Source organism: Crocodylus siamensis, chromosome 1, assembly GCF_052110815.1.
Source record: "Crocodylus siamensis isolate JL-2025a chromosome 1, ASM5211081v1, whole genome shotgun sequence".
NCBI lineage: Eukaryota > Metazoa > Chordata > Crocodylia > Crocodylidae > Crocodylus > Crocodylus siamensis.
The window spans coordinates 361,934,020-361,958,365 of record NC_143395.1 but is presented as its reverse complement, the minus strand read 5'-3'; the positions used below and the strand labels follow the sequence as shown (position 1 = coordinate 361,958,365).

At 44.4% G+C, this 24,346-nt stretch overlaps 1 protein-coding gene across 1 annotated transcript in view; it reads left to right on the top strand.

The window, feature by feature from the left end:
• EPSTI1 (epithelial stromal interaction 1) overlaps positions 1-24,346 on the top strand; it is a 105,339-nt gene that overhangs the window by 35,754 nt on the left and 45,239 nt on the right. The window contains exon 6 of the mRNA XM_090025217.1: positions 15,079-15,152. Coding sequence (XP_089881343.1) covers positions 15,079-15,152 — 74 coding nt within the window. The remainder of the gene's footprint in view (positions 1-15,078; positions 15,153-24,346) is intronic.

Sequence of the window (24,346 nt, the reverse complement as noted above, 5' to 3'; positions counted from 1 at the left end):
GTTTCAAATATGCCGTGAGATGAAATGTGGACTGACATTTGGTGTTCTCATTTGCTTGCAAGCTTGCTATGCCTGTGGAAGGGAAGTAGACTGTGCTGAGTGGAGTGTTGTTGTTATGACTCTGATGTTATAACAAACTCAAACTTGCCTATTGATGTAAATCTGCAAATCTCCCAAGGTACAGCTTTCAATTTAGGAACCTTACAGGTCAGCACCTTAAAATCTCAAAATGTTGGAATTGTCCCCACAAGACAAATGAAGGACTACAAGCAAAAACAATTCATAGATTCATAGAACTATAGGCCATGTGTAGATGAAATGAGGGGCCTGTGTGCAAGACACTTTAAATTGGGCTAAATGCTTTTCCACCGCTTAACAGTGTCGGTGTTTGCATGCCTCAGCAGTGTATTGCGCATTAATTCCAGCCCCTGTAGGAAATTCAGTGGCATAATGTGCCTTAAATGACTTGGGGTACAGCAAACTAAAACTTCTCTGAGGAGTTTTAGTTTGCTGCCCCTATAGCACTGGGCTCTGTGCAGCTCCACAGCCCTGCAGGCAGCCCTCCACAGCCCTGCAGGCAGCCTGGCAGTAGCCCAGGAAGGCAGGCTCTGCCCAAGAAAAGTGGCAAGCCTGATCTCACCCCCACTGCCTCCAACCCCAGAGCCTGCCTGCCCGCCTGAGCTGCACAGGAGCCCAGTGCTTCCCTCCATGGCTGCAGTGCCCCCCCTGGGATCACCCAAGCCGGGTGCCTGTGGGTGGGTGCCACCTGGGGGGGTGTCCACCACTGCTGCAGAGGGAAGCACCGGCTCCTCCAACCCCGCACTGCAGTCCAGGGACTGCTCCACCACAGAGAGGCAGGTAAGTCTGGTGTGTGCATAACACAGGGGCTTAATTGGCTCTAAATTGCAGCAGTGTTTTTAAAAATCTACTGCTTCAGTTTAGGCCCCCCATTTTATCTACACACTCCCATAGACATTAGGGGCTGGACGGGACCTCACAAGTTGTCAAGAATCAAGACCTGATTAAAGACCCTATAGATCAACCACCTGATTCCATCATGGCATTTTATGTATGGATCACAGCAAACACCACCACAACAATCTTTGTTGTGAACACTGGCTACACAAATGATAAATGAAAGAGGGCCCCAATATGCAAAAATAAAAAAGATACCCAAACAATGGGGCATCTACTGAATTGCTGCACTTCATGATTCATCTCCATTTGTCTTGATTCCTTCTTTGTCAAAGGAAGTCATAAAGTGAAGTCACAGAGTCAAAGTGAAACAGAAATTGACCATTAGTGTTGCTTTTTAAGTTGCCATACAAAAGAAAAAGGTGGTATGGCTCCAACTTCTTTATTACTTGAGATGCAAACCTATATTGAAAATATTGTTCCATGTAAGGTGTGTAGAGAACCACTGTAGTTTATATATCTGTACACCGACATGGGGGGAAATGCTAAAAATAATACTAAGGTTGCAAAAGTAAAGCACGTCAATTTAACAAGTGCTGGAAGGTTGCTAATGCAATTTTAATTTGGCCCCTTTATGCTTATTAGCTACTACTATATTTAACTACAAGTAAGGATTACGTTGTTCTCCATAGGGCCTCCACCCCATTCAGTGCACAAAATGTCCAGAGCTTGCTTAATGAGCATGTTGTTATCAGTACGTGGAATGTGTGACCCTATGCCATATTTATTGCATGCTTGTCAAATTTTGTTCTGGAGCACAACCATTAACTTCCTCATTAGCTTTTATTATTCCAGTTTCTGGGTTTCACAGATAATAATGAATCTATTTTCATACCACCCCTGTGAATTGAAGGGATATAATTCTCCATTTTACAAACATTAAAGAAAACTTAGAAACCACCTGTCAACAAGATTTTAGTTTAAGACATTTTCTTGTATCACTTAGATTCCTAAGCAGAAGCAGGGATAGAATCCAGTTTTCCAGGACAGTGTCCAACTCTCCAACACCTGAAACTATCCTTTATTCCTGTCTCCCAGCCTCATTCATTTAATACTTCTCAACTTTGCAAAAAATAACATGTTTGTCATGCAGACAGTAGCCCCCTCAACTACATGACCCAGGTTCATCAAGGCAGCAGGGTGGGAAAATGTTATGAGATTGTGTAAGTATACTCCTTGAATTGCAATCTCATAATCCTCTGTTGCTTTTCTCTGAATTCCTTCTTTATTGTGTTATATAGAGGTACTGAAGACTCTGCACCTCTTGTATGTCTCCATTAGAATACAATACAGTTATACAGGCAATTCTAATTCTGGCACACTAACTTCTGAGTGCTTGACTATACAACCTTTTCTTTGTGCAACTTGCTAGATTTTTTAAAAAGCAAACCAAGTACAAAGTTCATCATATAGCAATATAGTGATATCCCCAATATACTCAGTGATGATGGACTCATTAAAGCAAGTTAGTGGTTAAATTGTAGCAAGTTTCTACTTAACATATGCAAACAAAAAATGCAAATGCTTATCATTTGGAATTTTTGGAGTGGATTTTTTTCAGAGAACACAAAAATGAACATTTCTGACAAAAAACTACCCTCTGCAAAATGTAAAGTTTCTGCTACAGAGTGGAGCAGTAGGACTTTTCAAACAATAAATTGCTGAAAGTTAAAGATTAAGGCTTTGTGTTGGTGGGAAAGCTGGGAAACATTTTGAATCTGCTGTGCCATTTGGGCTGAAATTAAAAATGAGCCCCTGTTTCCACCCTCCCAATTTAACCTTAGCTTCTGCCAGATATTTAGGTATCTAGCCTGGAAAATTTTGGCTAATTTTTCTCCTTCTTTGGCCCTGGTGTGGAAGAAAGACTAGCTTTCTCACTTGCCCTTAACTTATACATAGACTGAAACATTTGCTACCACCTGCTTTTTTCAAAAGACTAAGTACTAAGGGAATTAGGAGATGAAATGACAACATTCAAATTATAGTACAAATCAGGATGTAATGGCTACTTATAAAAGAGAAAACAGAACTGATGTTATTGCATATGGAAAGTCTGGCTTGGAAATAGCAAATCCTCCTTTCAACCTACCTCTGTTTTCCTTCAATCATGAATAATTGCATTGTATACCTTGTTATATGGTAACAAGCTCTTGGTTTGCAGATCTTCAAAGTAGTTGTCCAGAGCTTCTGCTGCATTTTTAGGATCGTAAGAACTTGCTTGCTGTGGAGACTACTGTGACTCGATCATCAAATAACCTCTCTCCTAGCCACAACTGCTAGATTGTAAAGTGGTCATGTTCCTGTCATGCCCCTGTACTATGAACCACAATGAGGACAGTTAAAGCTGCTCACCCTGGCTATACACCCTGGCCTCTTGTTGCTGCTTTGTCTCACCTCCAACATCTAAAATGGTCATAGAGTGATTAGAATCAAGACTTGGGCCTTTATAGCAGAGGTTCCCAAACTTTTTGTTATCATATACCCCTTCAATCTTATTTTGATCCTGTAAATGCCAATTATTATAATAATGAAAATTAAATCCGCTATTACACAATTTCTCCTGTGTAACCCTCAGAGATATCTTGCATACCTCCAGAGACATTTATAACACAATTTGGGAACCCCTGCTCTTGACTGTATACTCAGTCTATCAGCTATTTCCTGAAACAGCTGTTAAACATATAGCTCATGGACCAAATCCATCCCATGTAGGTGGGTCATGTGGTCCTCAAGACTTTTTGTTGTGGCTGCCAGTAGCCAAGGAGAAGGTGTCATTATGGCTGCTGAAGTTGCAATGTAAATGTAGACAGCACCCAGAAGAACACTGCCACAGAATTTATTCAGTGTATTTTGGTCACTACTAGTAACTGAAATTGTGGCATTTGCCCTCTGGGTGCTGGATATCCTGACACTGGGTGCATCTACATATGCATTTACTATGGAATAAGGGTTTTTGGGTAGGCATCTATACATGCAGGGATTAAGAAGCAGATTTACACCATTCCCTGCAGCCCTGTAATGGGCACCTACCACCACCGGGGGAGCTCCAGGCTCCCCCGGGTGCTAGCTCAGGGGCTGGCTGGGAGCACAGGGCCAGGAGACAGCTGTCTCCTGGCTCTGGGGGGCTGTCTCCTGCTGGAGCCCCATGACTGTGGGGCTTAGTCTGGCAGATAAGAGTCCCCCAGCCTCTGCTCCTCAATTGCAATCCAGGAGCAGGGGGCTTGGAGCAACCTGCTGCCCGGGCTGGGGAACATAGTCCCCACCCAGGATCCTTTGGTGAAGCCCTTTGTTTCTGGTCAGGCATCTACATGAGTCTACAGTGCTTTTATTAATCCCCAAGTAAATTTGCTACTTACATTTTGAGGTAGCAAATTAACTCAGGATTAGGGAGGTTTAACTGTGAAGTAAGCATGTGCATGTGTAGATGCACATGCTTACTTCACAGTAAACTGTGCTAGTGCAAAGTTGTGTCTCATGTAGGTGTGCCCACTGTGGCTCCAGCAACTGTGGCAACGGAGCTTGAGTAACTCTTTGGTTGTCAGCACTGATGCAGAGGTCCTGGCAGTCTCAGGGAAAAGCGCTGTGGACCAGATTTAGAGGTTGGTTGTCTGGCCTGAGAAAAGTCCCGTAATCTGAATCCAGCCTGCCAACTCTTTTGAATTTGCCGCTCCTCTCCTCAAAGAATGAAGACACCCTAAAACTATGGATGCTACAGACCCCTTTGTCTTCTAATATAACCATGTTACAGTTTCAGAGATTAATACTTGATTAGCACAGCCTCTGTATGAAGTCAGCCAAAAAGAGTAATACTGTACCTTCTCTTTCAGCATCACCCACATGATACCAACAAGAGTTCATTACCAAATCCTCCACTTATTTCACACACACTGCTTGTCTATAGATTCTTCTTCTGAGATGCTTCTAGTCTTTGTGATGATAACATATGGCAGCTGAGGGAACTTTCATACTTTTTTATTGTTGGAGACAAGGCAGCAACTAGTTCAGAAGATAAGATAAAGACGTGGGATCTCCTGACAGTAGGAAATTCATAGAGGTACAGTTGTGTGATGAAGATGAGCAATTATATGGACTAATCCCCCACATAGAAACTAAAAACACTAATGATTAAAGGCTGCTTTGGAAATTCTTGTGTTAATTGGTTGTTTTTATATCCCACAGTAAACACGTCTTATTTTGACTTTTACCATGGCTTTTACCTGATCCCACAACTGTCTATTGGGGCTTAGCCCTGCCTAGAACCCTGTAGAGCAGGGGTTCCCAAACCGTGGTACATATACGGGGGTATCTCTGGGGGGTACATGGGAGAAATTGTATAAAGGAAAATTTAATTTTCATTATGATAATAATTCGCATTTAAGAGGTCAAAATATAAAATGTATGCTATGCGGGCAGCTGGTAAATCTGGAAGGGGGTACACAATAAGAAAAAGGTTGCGAACCACTATGCTAGAGGTGTGGACACTGACAGGGAACTGCCCACATGCAGTAACTCGTGATAGCTTTAAACAGCTGGCACTACAGTCTTAAAAGGTGGTTGTGAACACTCATGCACAGTATGAGCATGGATGAAAATGGGGAGGGAGGGCAAGAATTAATTATACTTTATTTACACATTAAATAGATATTATTTGCCCATGGTAACTGGACAAGTGGACTGTTTCAAGACTGCTATAATTACAGTTATGACTAGAAAAGATATTGATGTAGCAGTTCTGTTTTCCTACTCTTAAATTTTCTTGCCTTCAAATCCACAGTGCATAAAATGTTTATAGGGGTGTAGACAGTAAAGTCTAAATAGCAGTTTCTTTTGAAAATGCAGTATCATGGCAAATATCTTAGCCATACAAATTTGTTTATTTACTAGAATTAAATTTATATTTATAAAGCAAGTGAAAATCTATAAAGAGGCATCAAAGGGATCTCTAAAAAAATTGGAACTAATCTGTGTTTTTTGTAGCGACCTTGGAGCCAGCAGGGATTTTGATTGAAATAACATATTAACATACTGAATAACCAGTGTTGTTTAGTAGAAAAGATCTGCAGCACTCAACAAGGCCATCAAAAGGTGTTGATTTGGCTTTTTGCACCTGGCAACCTCAGCCTGGCTGCAAATAAATCACTGCTCAGAGCTGAAGAAAATTGAGGCATAGGGATAGAGAGGGAAATAATGAAAGGAACAAGCTTTCCAATTCTGCAGAAATTTGACTAGTTTAGTAGGGCCAGGTTTTGGCCCTGATTATCTATGGAACAGTTTTTGTGGGGTTTTTTTTTGCAAATGATAGCTAATCCAGCCAGAAGCTAGATTGATTGCCTACTGCACCTGCAGAACATTAACTAGGTGCATGTCTTTGCCTGAAAAATCACAAGCCCTTTTTCCTGTTTGATGGGCATCCTTCTTTTGATCAAAGGCATTATTCATTCAATAAAAAATAAACCATATGACAGTTTGAAAGGAGATAATAGCTAGTCAGTTTTGTCAGCAGGGGTACTGAAACTTTCACAGCTGGAAAGCTACTTCCCCAACAAATGTGAACCGCAAAGATCTACAAAATAATATGTGATAGCTGTGTTGAGATGTACAACTCATTTAATTTGATATGTAAGGATGATGCCTCATAAATCAATGTTACTATTTATGGACACAGCCTCTGCATGGGATATTACTCAATTTCATCCTCTCCCTCCTATTAATGCAAAAAGTAATCTTTATTCAGAGATGGAAAGTAGAATCCCCCCTCTCTCCTGATTTTGCCATTGGACGGAAGAACAGGGTGTCCCTGTCTCTATCCCTCTTCAGGTTCTGATCAGGAGAAGGGAGGATCTCCATGGTCTTTCACAGAACCAGCTTCTTGTGCAGACATTGTCTGGCCCCTAGTCTTAAAGTCATTCCATTAGTACTTCAGCATCTAGTTCAAAATTAGCTAAGTGTAAAAACGATGGAAAACAGTTGAAGTAAAAAGGTAGTACATGACACAATGCTATTTGCATATAATCCACTTTTCATGGTAGGAACTCTTTTTTTAATGTAAAGAATAAAATGGAATTTTGTCTGATAAAACCTTGTAGACAGTGATTTTGTTGTGTTATTAGAATATTTTAGCTTGAGCAAGTTGTTTTAGTATTAGCTAAAGCCAGGCAATTTACAGATTTTCTTCATGCCTCTCTGCTAATGTGTTTCAACATATGTGCCTTCATTACCACAGCTGTTTCAGTTCTAGCCCTATCTTCAAGGTAGTGCCAGTTTTTCGTAGACATTTCATAGACATTAGGGCTAGAAGGGACCTTGGAAGATCTTCAAGTCCAGCCCCCTCCCCCAGGGACAGGAAGTTTCACACAGATTTCACACAGACACTAGGGCTGGAAGGGACCTCGGGAGATCATCGAGTCCAGCCCCCTGCCCAAAGGGCAGGAAGTCAGCTGGGGTCATAGGAACCCAGCAAGATAAGCATCCAATTTACTCTTGAAGGTGTTCAATGTAGGTGCTTGAACCACCTCTGCTGGCAGACTGTTCCAGACCTTGGGGGCTCGGACAGTAAAGAAATTCTTCCTTATGTCCAGCCTGAAACGGTCTTGCAGGAGTTTGTGACCATTCGACCTCGTCATCCCTTGGGGCGCTCTGGTGAACAGATGTTCCCCCAGATCCTGGTGGTCACCCCTGATAAACTTATAGGTGGCCATCAGATCACCCCTGAGCCTGCGCTTTTCCAGGCTAAAGAGTCCCATGGCTCTCAGCCTGTCATCATAAGATCTGTTTTCCTGACCTCTGATCATGCGCGTGGCTCTCCTCTGGACTTTCTCAAGCTTCTCCACATCCTTTTTGAATTGTGGAGCCCAAAACTGGACGCAGTACTCCAGCTGCGGCCTCACCAAGGCTGAGTACAAGGGGAGAATGACGTCCTGGGATTTGCTCGAGAAGCATCTATGGATGCATGCCAGCATTTTGGTCGCTTTACTAGCCGCAGCATCGCATTGCAGGCTCATGTTCATCTTGTGGTCAATGATGACCCCCAAGTCTCTTTCTTCTGTAGTGCTAACCAACGTAGCACTGCTGAGCCTATAAGGGTGCTGCAGGTTTTTCCTCCCAAGGTGGAGAACCTTGCATTTTTCGGTGTTAAACACCATGAGGTTCTCGTCTGCCCATTTGCTGAGCTTGTCCAGGTCAGCCTGGATCACCCGCCTATCTTCTGGCGTGGATGCTTTGCCCCAAAGTTTGGTGTCATCGGCGAACTTGGCCAGTCCACTCCTAACTCCAATGTCCACATCATTAATGAAGATGTTGAACAGTATGGGTCCCAGGACAGAGCCTTGAGGGACCCCACTGGTTACAGGGCACCATGATGAGTGACTGCCATCAATCACAACCCTCTGGGTCCGACCACGAAGCCAATTTCCCAGCCAGCGGATCGTGGTGGAGCCAAGGCCACAACTGGGCAGTTTGGCCAAGAGGTGATCATGGGATACCAGATCAAAAGCTTTTTTGAAGTCAAGATATATGACATCAATCTCTTCTCCCTTGTCCAGGTGATAGGTCACCTGGTCATAGAAGGAAATGAGATTGCTCAAACAAGACCTACCCGCAACAAACCCGTGCTGGCTGTCCCTTAGAATGTTAGCCTGGGCCAGTCCCTCAAGGATGGCCTCCTTAATAAACTTTTCTAAGATCTTCCCCAGGATAGAAGTCAGGCTAATGGGCCTGTAGTTAGCCGGATCCACTCTCCTCCCTTTCTTGAAGATCGGCACCACATTGGCCTTCTTCCAGTCTTCGGGCACTACACCAGAGCGCCAGGAGTTTTCAAAGACCCGTGCCAGGGGCTGGGCTATGATGCTCGCCAGCTCCTTGAGTACCCTGGGGTGCAGGTTGTCAGGGCCAGCTGACTTGAAGGTATCCAACTTCTCAAGGTGTTCCTTCACGAGGTCAGCATTGATGGAGGGTAGGGGATCCCCCTCACCCAGATTTCCCTGTCCCATAGCAGGCATGGGCATCCCGTGTGACTGATGAAAGACTGACGCAAAGTACCTATTTAATAGGTTGGCTTTTTCCTGGGCGTCAGTTGTCAGTTGCCCCATCTGGTTTAGCAGGGGTCCAACATTGCCCTTGCTTTTCCTCTGGCTCCCCACATACCTGAAAAAGGACTTTTTGTTGTCCTTGATGCCTGAAGCTAGTTGGAGTTCAGTTGCAGCCTTGGCTTTCCTGGTTTGCTCCCTGCAGGACCGGACCAGCGCGGAGTAATCCTCCTTGGAGGTGAATCCCGTCCTCCATCCTTTGTAGGCTTTCCTTTTTAGCCACAGGAGGTCCGCTAGGTCTCTGGAGAGCCAGGGGGGCTGCTGTGCCTTCTTGCTGCCTTTCCTCCATGTTGGAATAGATTTAGCTTGTGCACTGAGGATCGCTTCCTTGAGAAGCAACCACTCTTCTTGAACTCCCATCTCCCTGGGATCATGGTCCCTGAGGGCCTGACCGACAAGCCTCTTGAGCTTGTCAAAGTCGGCTTTTCTGAAGTCAAGGACTTCTGTGTTGCTGACTGACTTGCCAGCTTTACGGCGGATGGTGAAGGTGATCAGCTCGTGGTTGCTGTCACCCAACTTCCCATCGATCACTAGGTCGCCGATTAGGTCGTCCCCCGTAGCCAGTACCAGGTCAAGCAGCGCTTTGCCTCTCGTTGGCCCATAGACTTCTTGAGTCAGGTAGAGGTCATCCACGCATGAGAGAAAGCTTTGCGCCCGCTCAGATTTAACTGAGTGATCTTCCCACGAGATGTCCAGGTAATTGAAGTCACCCATGACAACCAAGGTCCTGGAGCAAGAGGCCTCAGTCAGTTCCCGGGCAAACTCCTGGTCAAGCTCAGGACTTTGAGTGGGAGGTCTGTAGTAGACTCCCACCGTTGTGTCCCCTGTGCCGAATTCCCCACGAATTTTTACCCAGAGGGTCTCTAGCTGTCCATGCCGGTTGCCAACATCAGCTTGCAGGGACATGTAGCTTTCCTTCACATAGAGAGCTACACCCCCACCCCTTTTGTCAACACGATCCCTCCTGTACAGGGTATAGCCCTCTATACCCGTGGTCCAGTCATGGGTGGAGTCCCACCAGGTCTCCGTTATCCCAATGACATCATATTTCTTTGCACTGAGCAGGAGGACGAGCTCGTCCTGCTTGTTGCCCAGGCTCCTGGCATTAGTGTACAGGCAGGCAAGTGTGCCCTTGGGGGCTCTTGCCTTGCCCACAGATTGTGCCAGGGCTGGGGCAGGGGTGAGCTCCCTTAAGTGCCCCCTTAAGTGCCTTGGTCCACTGGCTTTGCAAGGGCCGTTCAGCGGGCCAGCAGGGGCAGTAGTCCCCCCATCCCCCAGCAGGCTTAGTTTAAAGCCCGGTGGAGCAGGTCAGCCAGCCTGGCTGAGAAGAGCCTCCTCCCCAGGGGAGAGAGGTGGAGGCCATCTCTTCCCAGCAGCTCGCTGCCTCTCTCTCCAAAGAGCGGGCTGTGGTCATGGAAGCCAAAGCCTTCCTGATACCACCAGCGCCGCAGTCTTTGGTTCATCGCGTGGATCCTCCTCTCCCTCCTCAGCCCATAGCCCGAGACTGGGAGGATCGAGGAAAACACCACCTGAGCTCCCAGATCCCTAAGCCCCACTCCCAACTCCCTGTAGCGCCTCATGACCTGGCTGGGGGTGCTCTGAGCCGTGTCATTGGTGCCCACATGAATAAGGAGCATGAGGTAGTGGTCTGTGGGCCAGAGGAGCTGCGGGATCCTCTCCACAATGTCTCGGATGCGGGCCCCCAGGAAGCAGCAGACTTCCCGGGCTAAGGGGTCGGGGCGGCAGATTGCCCCCTCAGTGCCCTGCAGGATGGAGTCTCCCACAACAAACACCTTACGCTTTGTCTTGGGGAGAGCGGGGCCAGTAGCTGTGGTCGAGCCTGGGTTGCCTGCGGGAGCTGGCAACTGCGTGGGCTCTGCTGGGGCTACAAGAGGTGCGAACCTGTTGCTAAGCTCTGGCGGGGCAGTGGCCTTGGTGCGGCGGGCCTTGGGGCCCTTGACCACCTTGGTCCATGCCCCTGACTGGGCAGAGCGGGAGGTCCCAGAGTCCTCCTTAGTCGCGGAGGGAGACGGAGCTCTCCCCTGAGGCTCCCGGGGGAGAAGGGCCTGGCAGTAGGAGTCTATCTCCTGCTCACAGTCCCTGATGGCACGCAGTCTCTGGACTGTGGCCTGGAACTCCTCCAGCTGGCGCGCCAGAGACCCCAGTAGGGAGCAGACCCTGCAAGGGGAGGGGGCCATGCTCCTGGGCCCCAGAGCCTGAAAAAGGGACAGGCAGCCCCCGCAGCCAAGAGCCAGGGGCTCCGTCTGCGTGGAGCCCGGAACCATGGGCTCCGTCTGGGTGGCCGTCTCTGAGGTGCCCAGTGGAGGGGCCGCAGAGCCCGAGGGGACCCTCGGGGTGTGGCGCGTGCCCATCCGTGTCATGCCTCTCGTAGGCTGGCTACGGCTGGGGCTGGCTATGGCTGGCGGGGGTCACAGGCAGGGTCTCGTGCCCTCCCACGCCCTCCCCTGCGCGAACTCCGCACTAACTCAAGCGCCTGTTTACGCAGCCTGTTCGCGCGGCTCCGGTCGCGGGGCTCCCTGGGGGGCTGGGCCAAGTAGGGGCCTGGGCGGGGGCTTGACCCCAGTTAGCTGGGGTCATGGGATCGCAGCAAGATAAACATCCAAATGTCTCTTGAAGGTGTTCAAAGTAGGTTCTTGAACCACCTCCGATGGCAGGCTGTTCCAGATATTGGGGGCTCGGACAGTAAAGAGGTTCTTCCTTAAGTTCAGCCTGAAACGGTCATGGAGGAGTTTGTGACCATTCAACCTTGTCATCCCTTGTGGCGCTTTGGTGAACAGGTGTTCCCCCAGATCCTGGTGAGCACCCGTTATAAACTTACAGGCAGCCACCAGATCACCCCTGAGTCTGTGCTTTTCCCGGCTGAAGAGTCCCATAGGTCTCAGCCTCTCATCATAAGGTCTGTTTTCCTGACCTCTAATCATGTATGTGGCTCTCTTTTGAAGTGCTTTGGTAATGTTGATAGACACTAGTAAGGGAAATGGGATAAGATCCAACTCTTTTGCTTGTGTCCAAAGCAAGGATTTCAAGCCAGACTTAATGCACTAAGCAGGGGTCAATAAAACTTTATTAGAAAATATTTAAAATTTTGGTTATTATATGTCTTTGTAGAGTTGGAGGAGAATATAGGATCCCAGTCTTGGTAGTTAGATGGGTGCATAGCTGGTATATGTTGAAATGATCTAAAACATGAAGATAGTCATGCAGCCTACATTAACCTAGGGCAAAGGGGTTAAGAAGTTCCAATGTCATACTTTGATAAGAAGAGAGGTAAGACCCAGCACATGTTAACTGCACTGATACAAGAGTTGTAATGTGGTAAGGCGACGGTTTCAGCATGCAGTGTACAATTTCTGTGGTGTGAGGAATTTAAAGGCATAGACAGTCATTGGGCATGAATGCAGGTCCATGGAGTGTGAGTGCAGGGAAGAAGGAGGTTCATTCCATCATCTTACTCTTTCTTCTAGTGGGTGGTCTTTGCACTGGTACTGGCCTTGGACATGCTCAACATAAATTTTCCTTGACCATTGGATAGTATCAGATACCATGAGACATCTCATCTATTTAATGTAGTGACTAAGTACTCTGCAGGCTCATTGTTCAGGTTCCATACTCCAGATGCCCCAATGATCAGTGCCTGCACTGTTGCATCGTATCTCTTCTCTGGTGGCCTGTATTTTGACTTTTTTTCCAAGTACCATTCTGGATGGTGGAATAACTAGAGAATCCTTACTGCATTTTCCAGTAATCATTGATATTTCTTGCAGTGTGTGCTTGTTGTATTTTGCAAAAAATATAATCCTATAATATAGACAAAATTGTGGAAACAAAATTGTCCATAGAGGGGACAAATATAGTTGTCCCTGATGGAGTTTCATCCAGTACTATCTATAAAGGTCCTGGCAGTGGTGGGGAGCTTTGGACTCTCAGGTTTTCTGGTTGTAAAATTCATGCAGTGATCCATTATTGAAGGGGACTGTCAAGGGCTCCCTGTGGGAAGCCAAGGTGCCAGTTTCCTTGTTAATGAGAGTCAGTATCACTATCATTCTGGTGATAGGTGGTATCTGAAGTTTCTCTGGCAATAACTAAGGTTTATGGATTTCCTTCAATGCTGGTCAATCTATCTTAGTGCCAGGTACAGCATGGAGACTAATGACTTTGTGTTGATGAGAGCTGGATCAATAGATAAAAATCTTGTGTCATATTGGTGTAGTTGATATTAGCTGAGGTAATAGCCCCTCCATTTTAATTGTGAGGAAGGTGGAAGCAGGGTATCTCTCAAGGGTGTCTTCAGCTAGACATTTCACCACCACTTTATGTAAAATTAATCAGAACTAAAATTTGCTAACCTTCAATTCTTGCTGCAAGGCCTTGTCTAGGTTGGAGAAAAGGACAAATAACAGTTGGGTAAGACTGGTTGGGAAAACTGTTAAGATGGAGGCATGAAGGGGAGTTTTCATTAATTTTGTTTTCACAAATACAGCTGATATTTGTGCTTAAATACTCCTTCCCACCCCTACATCCCAGCCATAAGAGCACTAGATTCATTTTTATAATGGCAGCAATCATAAATAACTTCAATGTGATCTCCAGTCTGATATCTACATCAATATATTTACTTTTTAATTTCACCAGTATTTCTATTCATTTAAGTACTGTACTGATTAATATTGAATTCTAATCTGCTAAGCTGGTCTAACAGGTGCCTTATTCAAAGAGTAGTTCCATTTTGTTTCTTCAGATCTCCCACTGAGCTACATTCATGGGTTAGTTTCCTATTATTTAGCGATTTCACTGCTTCAAAAAGCATTTTATTAATGGCGGTTTTAAATTGCTACCTGGTGTAGGCTGAAGAAAAATTAATCTACTGCAATGGCTTGTTTCAACAACTTTTTCCAAATTGTCTCTCTTATTAGCTACTTTCTTAAAAACATAATTCAGCTCTGATTGGACTTCATTGCTTTATTAGTCAATGCACATCCATCACTTTGAAGATTAGAAAATATATGTAAGGGAAACTGTAGCATCAGTGTGAAAAATGAATTGTAAAATACCAAACACTTCAAAATATGACAGGATTAAAATCCAGGTTTGATGCTTTTGATATGTGCTTGGAATATGTGCTTTTTGACTGGTCATCTCACCGGACTTACACAAAGCTGACACACTGAACAAAACTAGGCAGTACACCTTTTCACTGGAATTAAATTTGAGCTGCATATTTCTTTTCTGCTGCTGCAAGGTTCTATTATTGATTTTTATTTTAAAATTTTATACTGCTTGATTTTTACAGCTCTCCTCAGGCTGCTTCATACTAGAGACTTTTCAATGTAGTATGCAATTTTAGATTGAAGGTCTACTATTAATTGTGGCGTATTGAATTTACTATGGGATTTCTGTGCCAGAATTTCAGTAGACTTTTGCTTGGGGGACAGTATGTGAGCTGCAGTAAGAACATAGATGGAAGTTTAAGGCTACATACAGAAGTTTCCAGGATCTGATCTTCAATCGTGTGGCTTTAAATAGCACGATTGTAGGTTGGGTGCCAATTGTATTGTACGGACATTCGCCGGTATTGGGGGCCTGAGTGAAGACAGGTTGGGGGGAGGAGTAGGGGGATCAGGGCCCAGTGGGTCCACAAGGGGGATTAGCAGGATCATAGGGGTTGTTGGGTCTGGGGAAATGGGGAGCCACATCAGGAATGCAGTCTAAGTAAATTAGGGTCTGTGGGGGATTTAGTGGGTCTGGGAGAAAGAAGAAGCTGGCAAGTCTGTGAAGTGGGGAGAGTTGACAGGTTCATGGGTGGCGGGATGGGAGGGGGACTGCCTGTCTAGGGCTGCTGTGGTTAGATCAGGCACAAGTTAGCCTGATCTACATAGTTCACCTCCTAGGTGAACTAAAGTTAGATGAGACTGGCCATTTTTTTGCATTTTAAAGCAAACATTCATAACAATATTTAATGAAATCTTAAGTTTCAGTTTTTGATACTTTAATATTATAGGCTGAGAAACTGGAAGAAAAAAGGAGGCAAGAAGAACAACAAAGAAGAGAAATGTTTGATGAAGATCGGAGTCTGTAAGTAAAACTTAAATCTGACTACTTAAGAGTCTGAAAGGGGTCACAGTTATTTCATAAACATAGGTGGCATCTGCAAATATAGGTGACAAGCAGATAGGGAGATTCCTCCAGTGATGACAACTGGTCATGGCTCCAGGCTGTTGTGCTATCGTTCTGAAATAGACCCTTTGCTGTCAGGTGATGATCAGACTTCAGGGGCTAGAATAATTATATCCTCTACCTTCTAATGCATCAGTTATCAATCTCATTAGGCCCAGGGCACCCTCAGAAAATGCCAGCTCATAGTTTTCACTAACTTTTCAACTAAAGAAAAATAATAGAGCATTTTTTCTGTTGCAAAGAACTCAGAAAGACTGCAAAAAGGAAAAATGTTTTAAACATTATGGATTGTTATTTGGAATCTCTGGGTATATCAACATGTGCAGTTAATGAGACTGAATAAACTCTGGCACAGTCTGAGGAGCAGTAAACTAATCGGGATATCACCATCTATATATATATTTAAATCACAGTAACTTACTCTACCTGCAGATGGTACTTGTGTCTGATGGGACTATCTAATGGCACAATAAATTGGTCTGCATTGCCATGCACGTGTATACAGTGATGCTTTACTGTACAACAAATTAGTTTGCTGTGCAGTAAAGTGCACATGTAGACTTGCCCTCTGAGTTTATCTTATGAATCATGTTTGCACACCTAACAGTTAACATTTCATTGCACCCTGCAGCACCCTTAACAGGATTTCAAGGCATCCCAGGATGCCACAGTACCGTAGTTGAGAATCATTATTCTAAAGAGATTGCCTCTGATTTCTGAGTCTTAGAATTTTCAGTGTTTGAGCTGTGAGAAAATAGTTTTGACTTTATGCTATTCTTAGTTTCAATAACTAAATACATTTTGCTTAGAAGCTCACCAAATCAGTATAGAATAAAGAACTTATAAGAAAAAGTCAAAAAGAAAAAGCTGTTGGGTAATTCTATAAAAAAAAAAGGAAGAAAGAAAGGGGAGAATAGGTAACCAAGAAAAACAGCTGCAAGAATTGAAACACTTTTTTATTCCTTTGTGGACAAAATCTCATGACAGAATATTATAGAGGTACCATGGTGCTAGTTGCCTTACAAATGCATTGCTAAGTGGAGAGCATAATTTAATGGTTTATTATAGGAACAGCAAAGCTTAAAAAATTAATGCTGTTATTCTAACTCCTTTTTTCATTTGCAACAGCTTGCCCAGTGCCTACTCCTTGATTTCTCCCTGATTTTAGTGCAGGATTGCTCATTCTTTTGTTGTTCTGAAAGTTCAAACTGTCTGTAGCTGTCTTGTTTATGTGACAATGGAAAAGACTCTTTCCGTATGTTGGGATAATGGGTTTTGTTCACAATTTTACACTTGGTACTTAAGAATCCTTGTAACTTTTGCCTATTATATAAAAATGTGATTTTTTTATTTTTAATATAGGAAAAAATGTTGACCGCCAACAGAAATAATGTTGGGGCTGGTAAGAGGATTAAACAAAGTTGTCTTCATGGGGTTTTCTTCAAATACTACTCTCTGAGGAAGCCACTGAGGTGGTAGCACTGGGTGGCAATAAGCCATTGTGCTATTATTCCAGCATTTTAATACAATGTCTTTACTGAAAATTGGGGCAAAGTGTATCTTATTTTTGGGCCTGAATTAATCTTAAATTCTTACCCCATCCGCACTTCAGAGCAGCTCCATGACGTCCCTTGATTTCATGTATATAGTTGAGGAATCTCTTGCCTCAATGTTTTCCTTTCATTGCAAAGTCTAATAGGATTAGATTTTTTTTAGCAATTCTTCCTTCTATCCCTACATTTCCTAAACTGTATGACATAGCTTTCTTTGATCGATCTCTTTTCCCATTAATTTTACGCTCTCTGATAATTTCATCTTTTTTTTTGAGGGAATTATTCATCCAACAAGATCTAAAGCCAACACTATAAATGGTGAGGAGGTATCAACTGGGAAGTTTGTCCCAGACTTGGCTTTTCCAGTGACCCCAAGTTGGCCCTTTCTTTTTTCATAGTTTCATAGTTTCTAGAGTCAGAAGGGACCTGAGTAGATCATCTAGTCCGACCCCCTGCCATGGCAGAAAGAGTACTGGGGTCAAACGACCCCAGCAAGGTGTACATCTAGCCTCCTCTTAAAGACCCCCAGGGTAGGAGCCAGCACCACTTCGCTTGGAAGTTGGTTCCAGACCCCAGCCACCCTGATAGTGACATAGCGCATCCTGTTATCTAGCCTAAATCTACCCTCTGCCAGCTTGTGACCATTATTCCTGGTCACTCCTGGTAGTGCTCGGGGGAACAGGGACTTTCCCAGTGCCTGATGATCCCCCCTGACTAGTTTGTAACAGGCCACTAACTAGATCCCTGCTCAGCCTTCTCTTGTGGAGGCTGAACAGGTTCAGGTCCCGAGGCCTCTCCTCATAAGGCCTGTCCTGCTGCCCCCGATCATGCGAGTGGCTCTCCTCTGGACCCTCTCCATGCTGTCCACATCCCTCCTGAAGTGCAGCTCCCAGAACTGGACACAGTACTCCAGCTGCAGCCTGACCAGTGTCGCATAGAGGGGGAGGATCACCTCCTTGGACCTGCTTGAGATGCATCTGTGGATGCATGACAGGGTGAGGTTGGCCTTCCTGACTGCATCCCCACACTGCCGGCCCATGTTCATCTTGGAGTCAATGATGACTCCAAGATCCCTTTCCGCCTCTGTACTGACAAGAATTGAGTTCCCCAACCTTGTAGGTATGGTGCCAGTTGATCTTCCCCAAGTGCATCACTTTGCACTTGTCGGTGCACTTTTAATAAATCACAAGTGATTTACAGATAAAAATTACTACTTTTTTACTTTAAAATCATTAATATTTAAATAACTCTTCCTTTAAAAGATGAAATCAAAGCAAAAATAGTCATAGTTGTGAAAGAAAACCCTGAATTGTAGATATGCATATCAGAGAAACTTGTGCTATGTGAGCTAAGGCACAGCAGGATAATGCTGCATCTGGGACAGCCACGATGCACAGCTGTCTGCTGCTGTGCTGATGATAGTGGCACACTCGGTTGCTGCTGCAGCCATGACTATTTTTGCATTCCCTTCCTTCCCTCCCCCACTGCAAAAGTAGTGTCCAGGGCTGCTGCCCTGATTACTGCCCCACCCCTACAGTTATGCTACTGTACACGAGATGTGCATTACCAGTTGATTCAGCCTATGTTGGTATCTCACCAATAACTGAGAATCCAAAAGCTAGAAAAATGTATCATAAGTTAGAGGTGCAGAAATGGAAAGAAAAGAATAAGAAAAATGAGCAAGGTCCATGGAAGAAAACCATTTTTAAATACTTAACTACATTATTTTGGGTAACAAAGAAAATGCAGTAACTTTTGAAGTAAAGAGCAAGGAAATGGCACACATACGGAATGCAGAATTTTCTAGAAATGATGGAAACTCAAAAAAAACCAAAATGGTAGGAAAACCTCACAGCTGAAAACAGTCTTCAGTCTGAATGTGCATGTGTATCAGAGACTTGGAATGGGAAATGATTATAAGATTCAGTTTAAAAACTGAGGGTGAACTGTTTGAAATGGTTAAAATAATGCTGGTTGATGGTAAGGGATCATAATTTTCTCAGTCTCCTGTACTCCAAATTATCACATGGATCAGAAAGAGTTTAGTTCACGTGGAGCCAGGATTAAAATGCTTTACACTGCACAGTGTCTGCTATTACCAATGTGCAAAGAAAAGAAAATCAGGTAGTGTTCTTTGCTAGAAGGCAGGGTTCACACTATCAAGTGAGAAGTCATAAAAAATCTATGAAAGACTTTCAGAATATCAAAGTAGTCAGTACAAAGATTATTCTTGGCAATGGAGAAACATTTAGAGGCCTGTTGGTGGCCAAAGTATCAATAGTGAATTTAAATGAATTCAGGCAGCAGTATATTATTCTGTTGGATAGGTTCTTGGATATTGGAGAGGAAAGGGGGTGGAACCATAGGAAGATGTAGCTTCTCTCTCTGTATTGGCTCCAAATGGAGCCAATCCTCCATGCTGCCGATCCAACAGCTAACATATGTTGGATCAGGAGGATCAGTCTAACTCATGGTCATTTCTATGAATTGCCATGAGTTACACCCAGGAGCTGCACTTTTGTTTGGGCCTTAAGTGAAGGAGACTGCTGATTAAAGAATACATTTTCTGGATGTGCGAATCTCCTATACATTCTCTTCAGTAGAAGTTTGGAATCATGGAATACTTTGACTGGAAAAAAATAGGCTTCTTCCTATACAAGTTGTTAGCTAGGTAAAGTGAAGTGCATACATTCAAGTTATTGGTTCTGTTGAATGCTATCTTCTGAGCATTACTGGTGTACTTGCTGCAGTCATTTACTTCAACAAGACAGTGAGACTCAGTCAGAGTCAAGGAGGCTGGAAGATTTCCTCAAGTCTTTGACTACACTGGACGGTGTAGAAGTCTTTCCGAATGTTGAGGAGGGGAGCTTGATTCTTGAAATTTTGTTGGTAACAGACATTAGGTTGAAATTATATCTGACTTGAAATAGGAAATACAGCATTTTAGAGACAACTGGAATACTATAGCTTCAGAGGCAAAACTCATTGGAAACCCCGGACTCTACTTTCAAACCTGCGCATAGTAATGGATTGCTGTTGTTTGTGGACTCAGATGAAGTTTTCATTGCACTGAGAGAGGAATGCTAATTTTTTTCTGCCTCCTGGCTTGCCCCACGCTGAAGCATCCTTGTGCCTCAGCCAGCCCTCCACAGCATGTGGAGTTGGGAGGAGCAGCCTTGGGATGGCAGGTTGAACCTTGGAGCCCCCTGCCAGCCTGGGTTGTTCTGACCCAGATAAATGTGCTGTGCTCTCAGGTGCATATTCAAATGGCAATAAACTCCGGGGTTTATTGTTCCTGGGTGCACATTCAAATAGCATGCCTGGGAGCTATAGTCTCCAGATTGTATTGCTTTACATTAGTTACGTGTGTAGCCATGACCACTGAAGATAAAAGATCAACATCTGAAAAGGAAGCATTCCTTTTGGATATTCAAATACTAATTTATGAACAGTTGTTACTATTTCAAAAGAAGCATAGCAGGACAATGTCATTGTTGTAAAAATATTAATTTGAATCACTAGGGATATTTTCATGCAAGTGGCTGTGTATCAAAAAGTTTATCTGGGTCTAGTGAGTCCTTTAATACAGCATTAGCACAAAATAAAAATAGGCATGACCCTAAATTTAGTAGCTGCAAAGGGCTGCATAGACTTTGTTCTCCCCCTCCAACTGACTTAAGAGCTTAATCTGGGCCTGACAATATTTCCTGACAAGCCTATTTTTTTCCAGTCAAAGTATTCCATGATTCTACCATTTTCAGGAGCCCTTTTCTACAGCTGTTTCCCCTTTGAATGGGGAACAAGTTCCATATGACTTTCTGCATCTTTGACCAGAAGAAATTGGAAGCGTTCTACAATATAGAATCTATACATTCATCTACATCTGATTAAGTGAACTTGGACTCACAAAAGCTTAGACATCTTTCACTTAGTTTATAAGCTACTGTAACAAATCCCTGCAGCCAATCACTACAGCCAATGAGGGATTACTTTATATTGAGTATCCTAGGGGTTAGGGTCACAGGCCAACAGGCCAATGGGAAAGGACAAATATAGGTAAATAGGCATTCACAGTATAACAACATACACTTAGGGCACGTCCAGACGAGCATGCATGTACCTCTTGCAGTGTCTCAAACCCCTTTGAGCTGTGGCAGCACACAAGGGGTGCATGGGGATGCATGTGCACCCCCTAAGAGTGCTGGTGCACCCCTTGACAGCAGTGTTCCTTGCCTAGGCAGTGGGCAGGGGGGCAGGTGAGAGGGCTGGTGCCCTCTCTGAGAGCACCAGCCACGGAGTGGGGGCGCCAGGAAAAGCAATCCCCATGGTCCCCCAGGGCCAATCGTGCCAACTGCAGGGGGGGCGGGATTACCTCACAGCCCCAGTTGCTGACTGGCTGCTGGGGAGTCAGATGCCCCCCCCCACCTTGACTCAGGAGGCATCAATCACATATGCCTTTGAGATGCTGCAAGACGCATGTGTGGGAACAAAAAAGCATTGCAGAATTTGGTGCTTAGATATCCATGTAACAAAATAAAACCCAGGGGAAAAAAGCAGGGCAGGGCAAATTCCCAGACCATGGCCTGAGGAAAATGGAGGCTCGGTCCTCCACAGAGACATTCTGATAGCCAGCCAAAGCATCTCTATGGCTGGCCCTTGACCCCATGCTGAAGCACACCGCGTGCCCATGCAGGGCAAGCAGTGTGCAGGCTTCAGGGACCAGGACTGGTAAGTAGGATGTGGTGGGGGCTGGAGGTGGGGGGTGCAGGGTGCTGGCCCCTGCCTCTAGCTTCTCCTGGCTGCAGATCTAGGAGGAGCCAGGCAGGGTTATTCTGCCCGGGTAATTATGCCAGTGGTACTGACCACTACCTGTTTACTTGCCCTCTAAGCACTAAATTTGCCCCAAAGTGCATGCCTGGATATGTGTGCTGAGGCAAAAAGTGCCAGCTCAAGTTTGTACCACCTCTATTTGAACTGCTGTAAGTGCATATGCCTGCATATGTAGCTGCACCCTTAGAGGGCAAGTAAACAGGTAGTGATGAGTACCACTGGCATACATACATTGAGTGCATAGAGTCCCTCACCTACCTCCAGAGGTGTTCCCAAGAACCAGCCTTTCATCCAGAATTGCTCTGTGTAGATCTGTAGGTCAGGGACCATGTACAGTTGGTCTGTGGTTCATCTGTACTGTGCAGAGGCTTCCCTCCCCTTCAGTGCATCTAACAACAGGCACAATAGCCCCCAGGAAAATCTGGCACCTACCCAGCCAAGGGCTGAGAGGCTGCCACCTTGTCCTCCTGTCCCCCAGGTCTTCTGGGATTTGCAGTCCAGCAGCCGGGCTCTGCAGGGTTTCTCGTTGCTTCCTCTCCTGCTTCCAGGTGCCTCTAGGATTTGAAGTCCATGATCAGTCACCAGGCTGCTCCCCTTCTGTCATACAGTCATATCACATTGTCAGTGTACACAGTACATTACATTACACTACTCATACATTACGCTACATCTCTACCCTGCCTTCTACACATTCAAGTCACTGACCTCTTCCTTCTGGTCAATTTTACTAACTAGTTCTCTTCACTTCTCAGTTTTCCCTTTAGAAGTGTAAAATCTAAATTATTAGATGTATTTTTATTTATCTTTCCCTTTATATTTAAGTGAATCAAGTAATGATCTCTTATAGTCTAACATAATTTTATATGAACAGGTCTTCTATAATGTCTGCACTTATTGCCAGAACAAAGTCTAAAACAGCATCTCCTCCTTGGTTCAGTGGTTTGAAGAAATCAAAGACATCTAGAAATAACTGGATGCTACCATGATTATAAGCATTTTTTCTCTAATATATAGTTGAGAAGTTAGCCTCCCATAAAGATACAGTTCCCTAAATTATTCCTTTCTCTAAATTACTAGATTTTACTATATTCAGATCCAATCCTGAGGGTCTGTAGCAGACTTCTGGCACTATCTCAGTGCTACCTCTTTTATCATCTTTCTCTAAAGTAATTTTGACTTAGATTCTGTTTTATTTATGCTATCCCTTCTCACCGTATTTTCTTGTAAACATCATGCCCATGAATAAGATTCTCACCTCAGAGAGAATTGCCAGATTCAGAGAGTGGTGGTCGACGGAAGTGAATCTTCATGGCACTCCATGACCAGTGGTGTCCCCCAAGGCTCCGTCCTTAGACCTGTTCTCTTTAACGTCTTTATCAAGGATGTGGATGCTGGTGTCAGAAGTGGACTGGCCAAGTTTGCTAATGACACTAAACTTTGGGGTAGAGCGTCCACACCTGAGGGTAGGCTGGTGATCCAGGCTGACTTGGATAGGCTGAAAAAGTGGGCATATAAAAACCTGATGATATTGAATACCAACAAATATAAGGTACTACACCTGGGGAAAAAAGCCTATAGCATGCTTATGGGCTTGGTGATGCTACCCTCACTAGCACCACGGCCAAAAGAGACTTGGGGGTCGTGATTGACTGCAAGATGAACATGAGCCACCAATGTGATGTCACAGCTGGTAAAGCAAACCAAACTCTGGCTTGCATCAATAGATGCTTCTCAAGTAAATCTCAGGATGTCATCCTCCTGCTGTATTCAGCCTTGGTGAAGCCTCAGCTGGAGTACTGCAGGAGGATGACGATTCTTCCCCTCTATTCGGCACTCATGAGGCACAGTACTCCAGTTTTGGGCCCCCCACTACAGAAAGGATGTGGACATATTGGACAGAGTCCAGCAGAGGGCAACAAAAATGGTTAGAAGGCTGGGGCACATGACTTCTAAAAAGAGGCTGAGGGAATAGGACTTATTTAGTTTAGATAAGAGAAGACTGAGGGTGAATTTAATAACAACCTTCAACTACCTGAAGGGTGTTTCCAAACAGGGTGGAACTAGACTGTTCTCAGTGGTGGCAGATGGCTGAACCAGAAGCAATGGCCTCCAGTTGCAGCAAGGGAAGTTTAGGTTAGATATTAGGAAAAACTTTCTCAATAGGAGGGTAGTAAAGCACTAGAACAGGTTACCCAGAAAGGTTGTAGAATCTTCATCCTTGGAAGTTTCTAAGATCGGGGTAGACAAAGCCTTGGCTGAGAGGATCTAGTTGATAATGGTCCTGTTTTGAGCAGGAGGTTAAACTAGATGGCCTACTGAGGTCCTTTTCAACCCTGATTTTTCTATGATTCTTTCCTTGTTGCATTCTCTTTTACAAAAAGCATAATAAAGGCTGTTAAGAAATGCTGTTCCCTCTGGGAGCACTGGATAAATGTATCTAAAGAAGAATTTTCAGACTTTGTCAAGATTTATTACAGTAAAGATTATGTGTGATGATAAAAAAAGGTTGATTTTGTACACCAAGCATGTATCAGGAAGGTTTACTGAATATTGTACTTGGGGAAAGTGGACAGAAAATGATACACAATGGGCACATCTACATGTGTGCTTTAATGTGCAATAGCTTATTTTACTGCACATTAAAGAGTCACATCAAAAAGCATGCTAATACACTAATGCACAGTAAAAATAAGCTACTTCACATTAAGT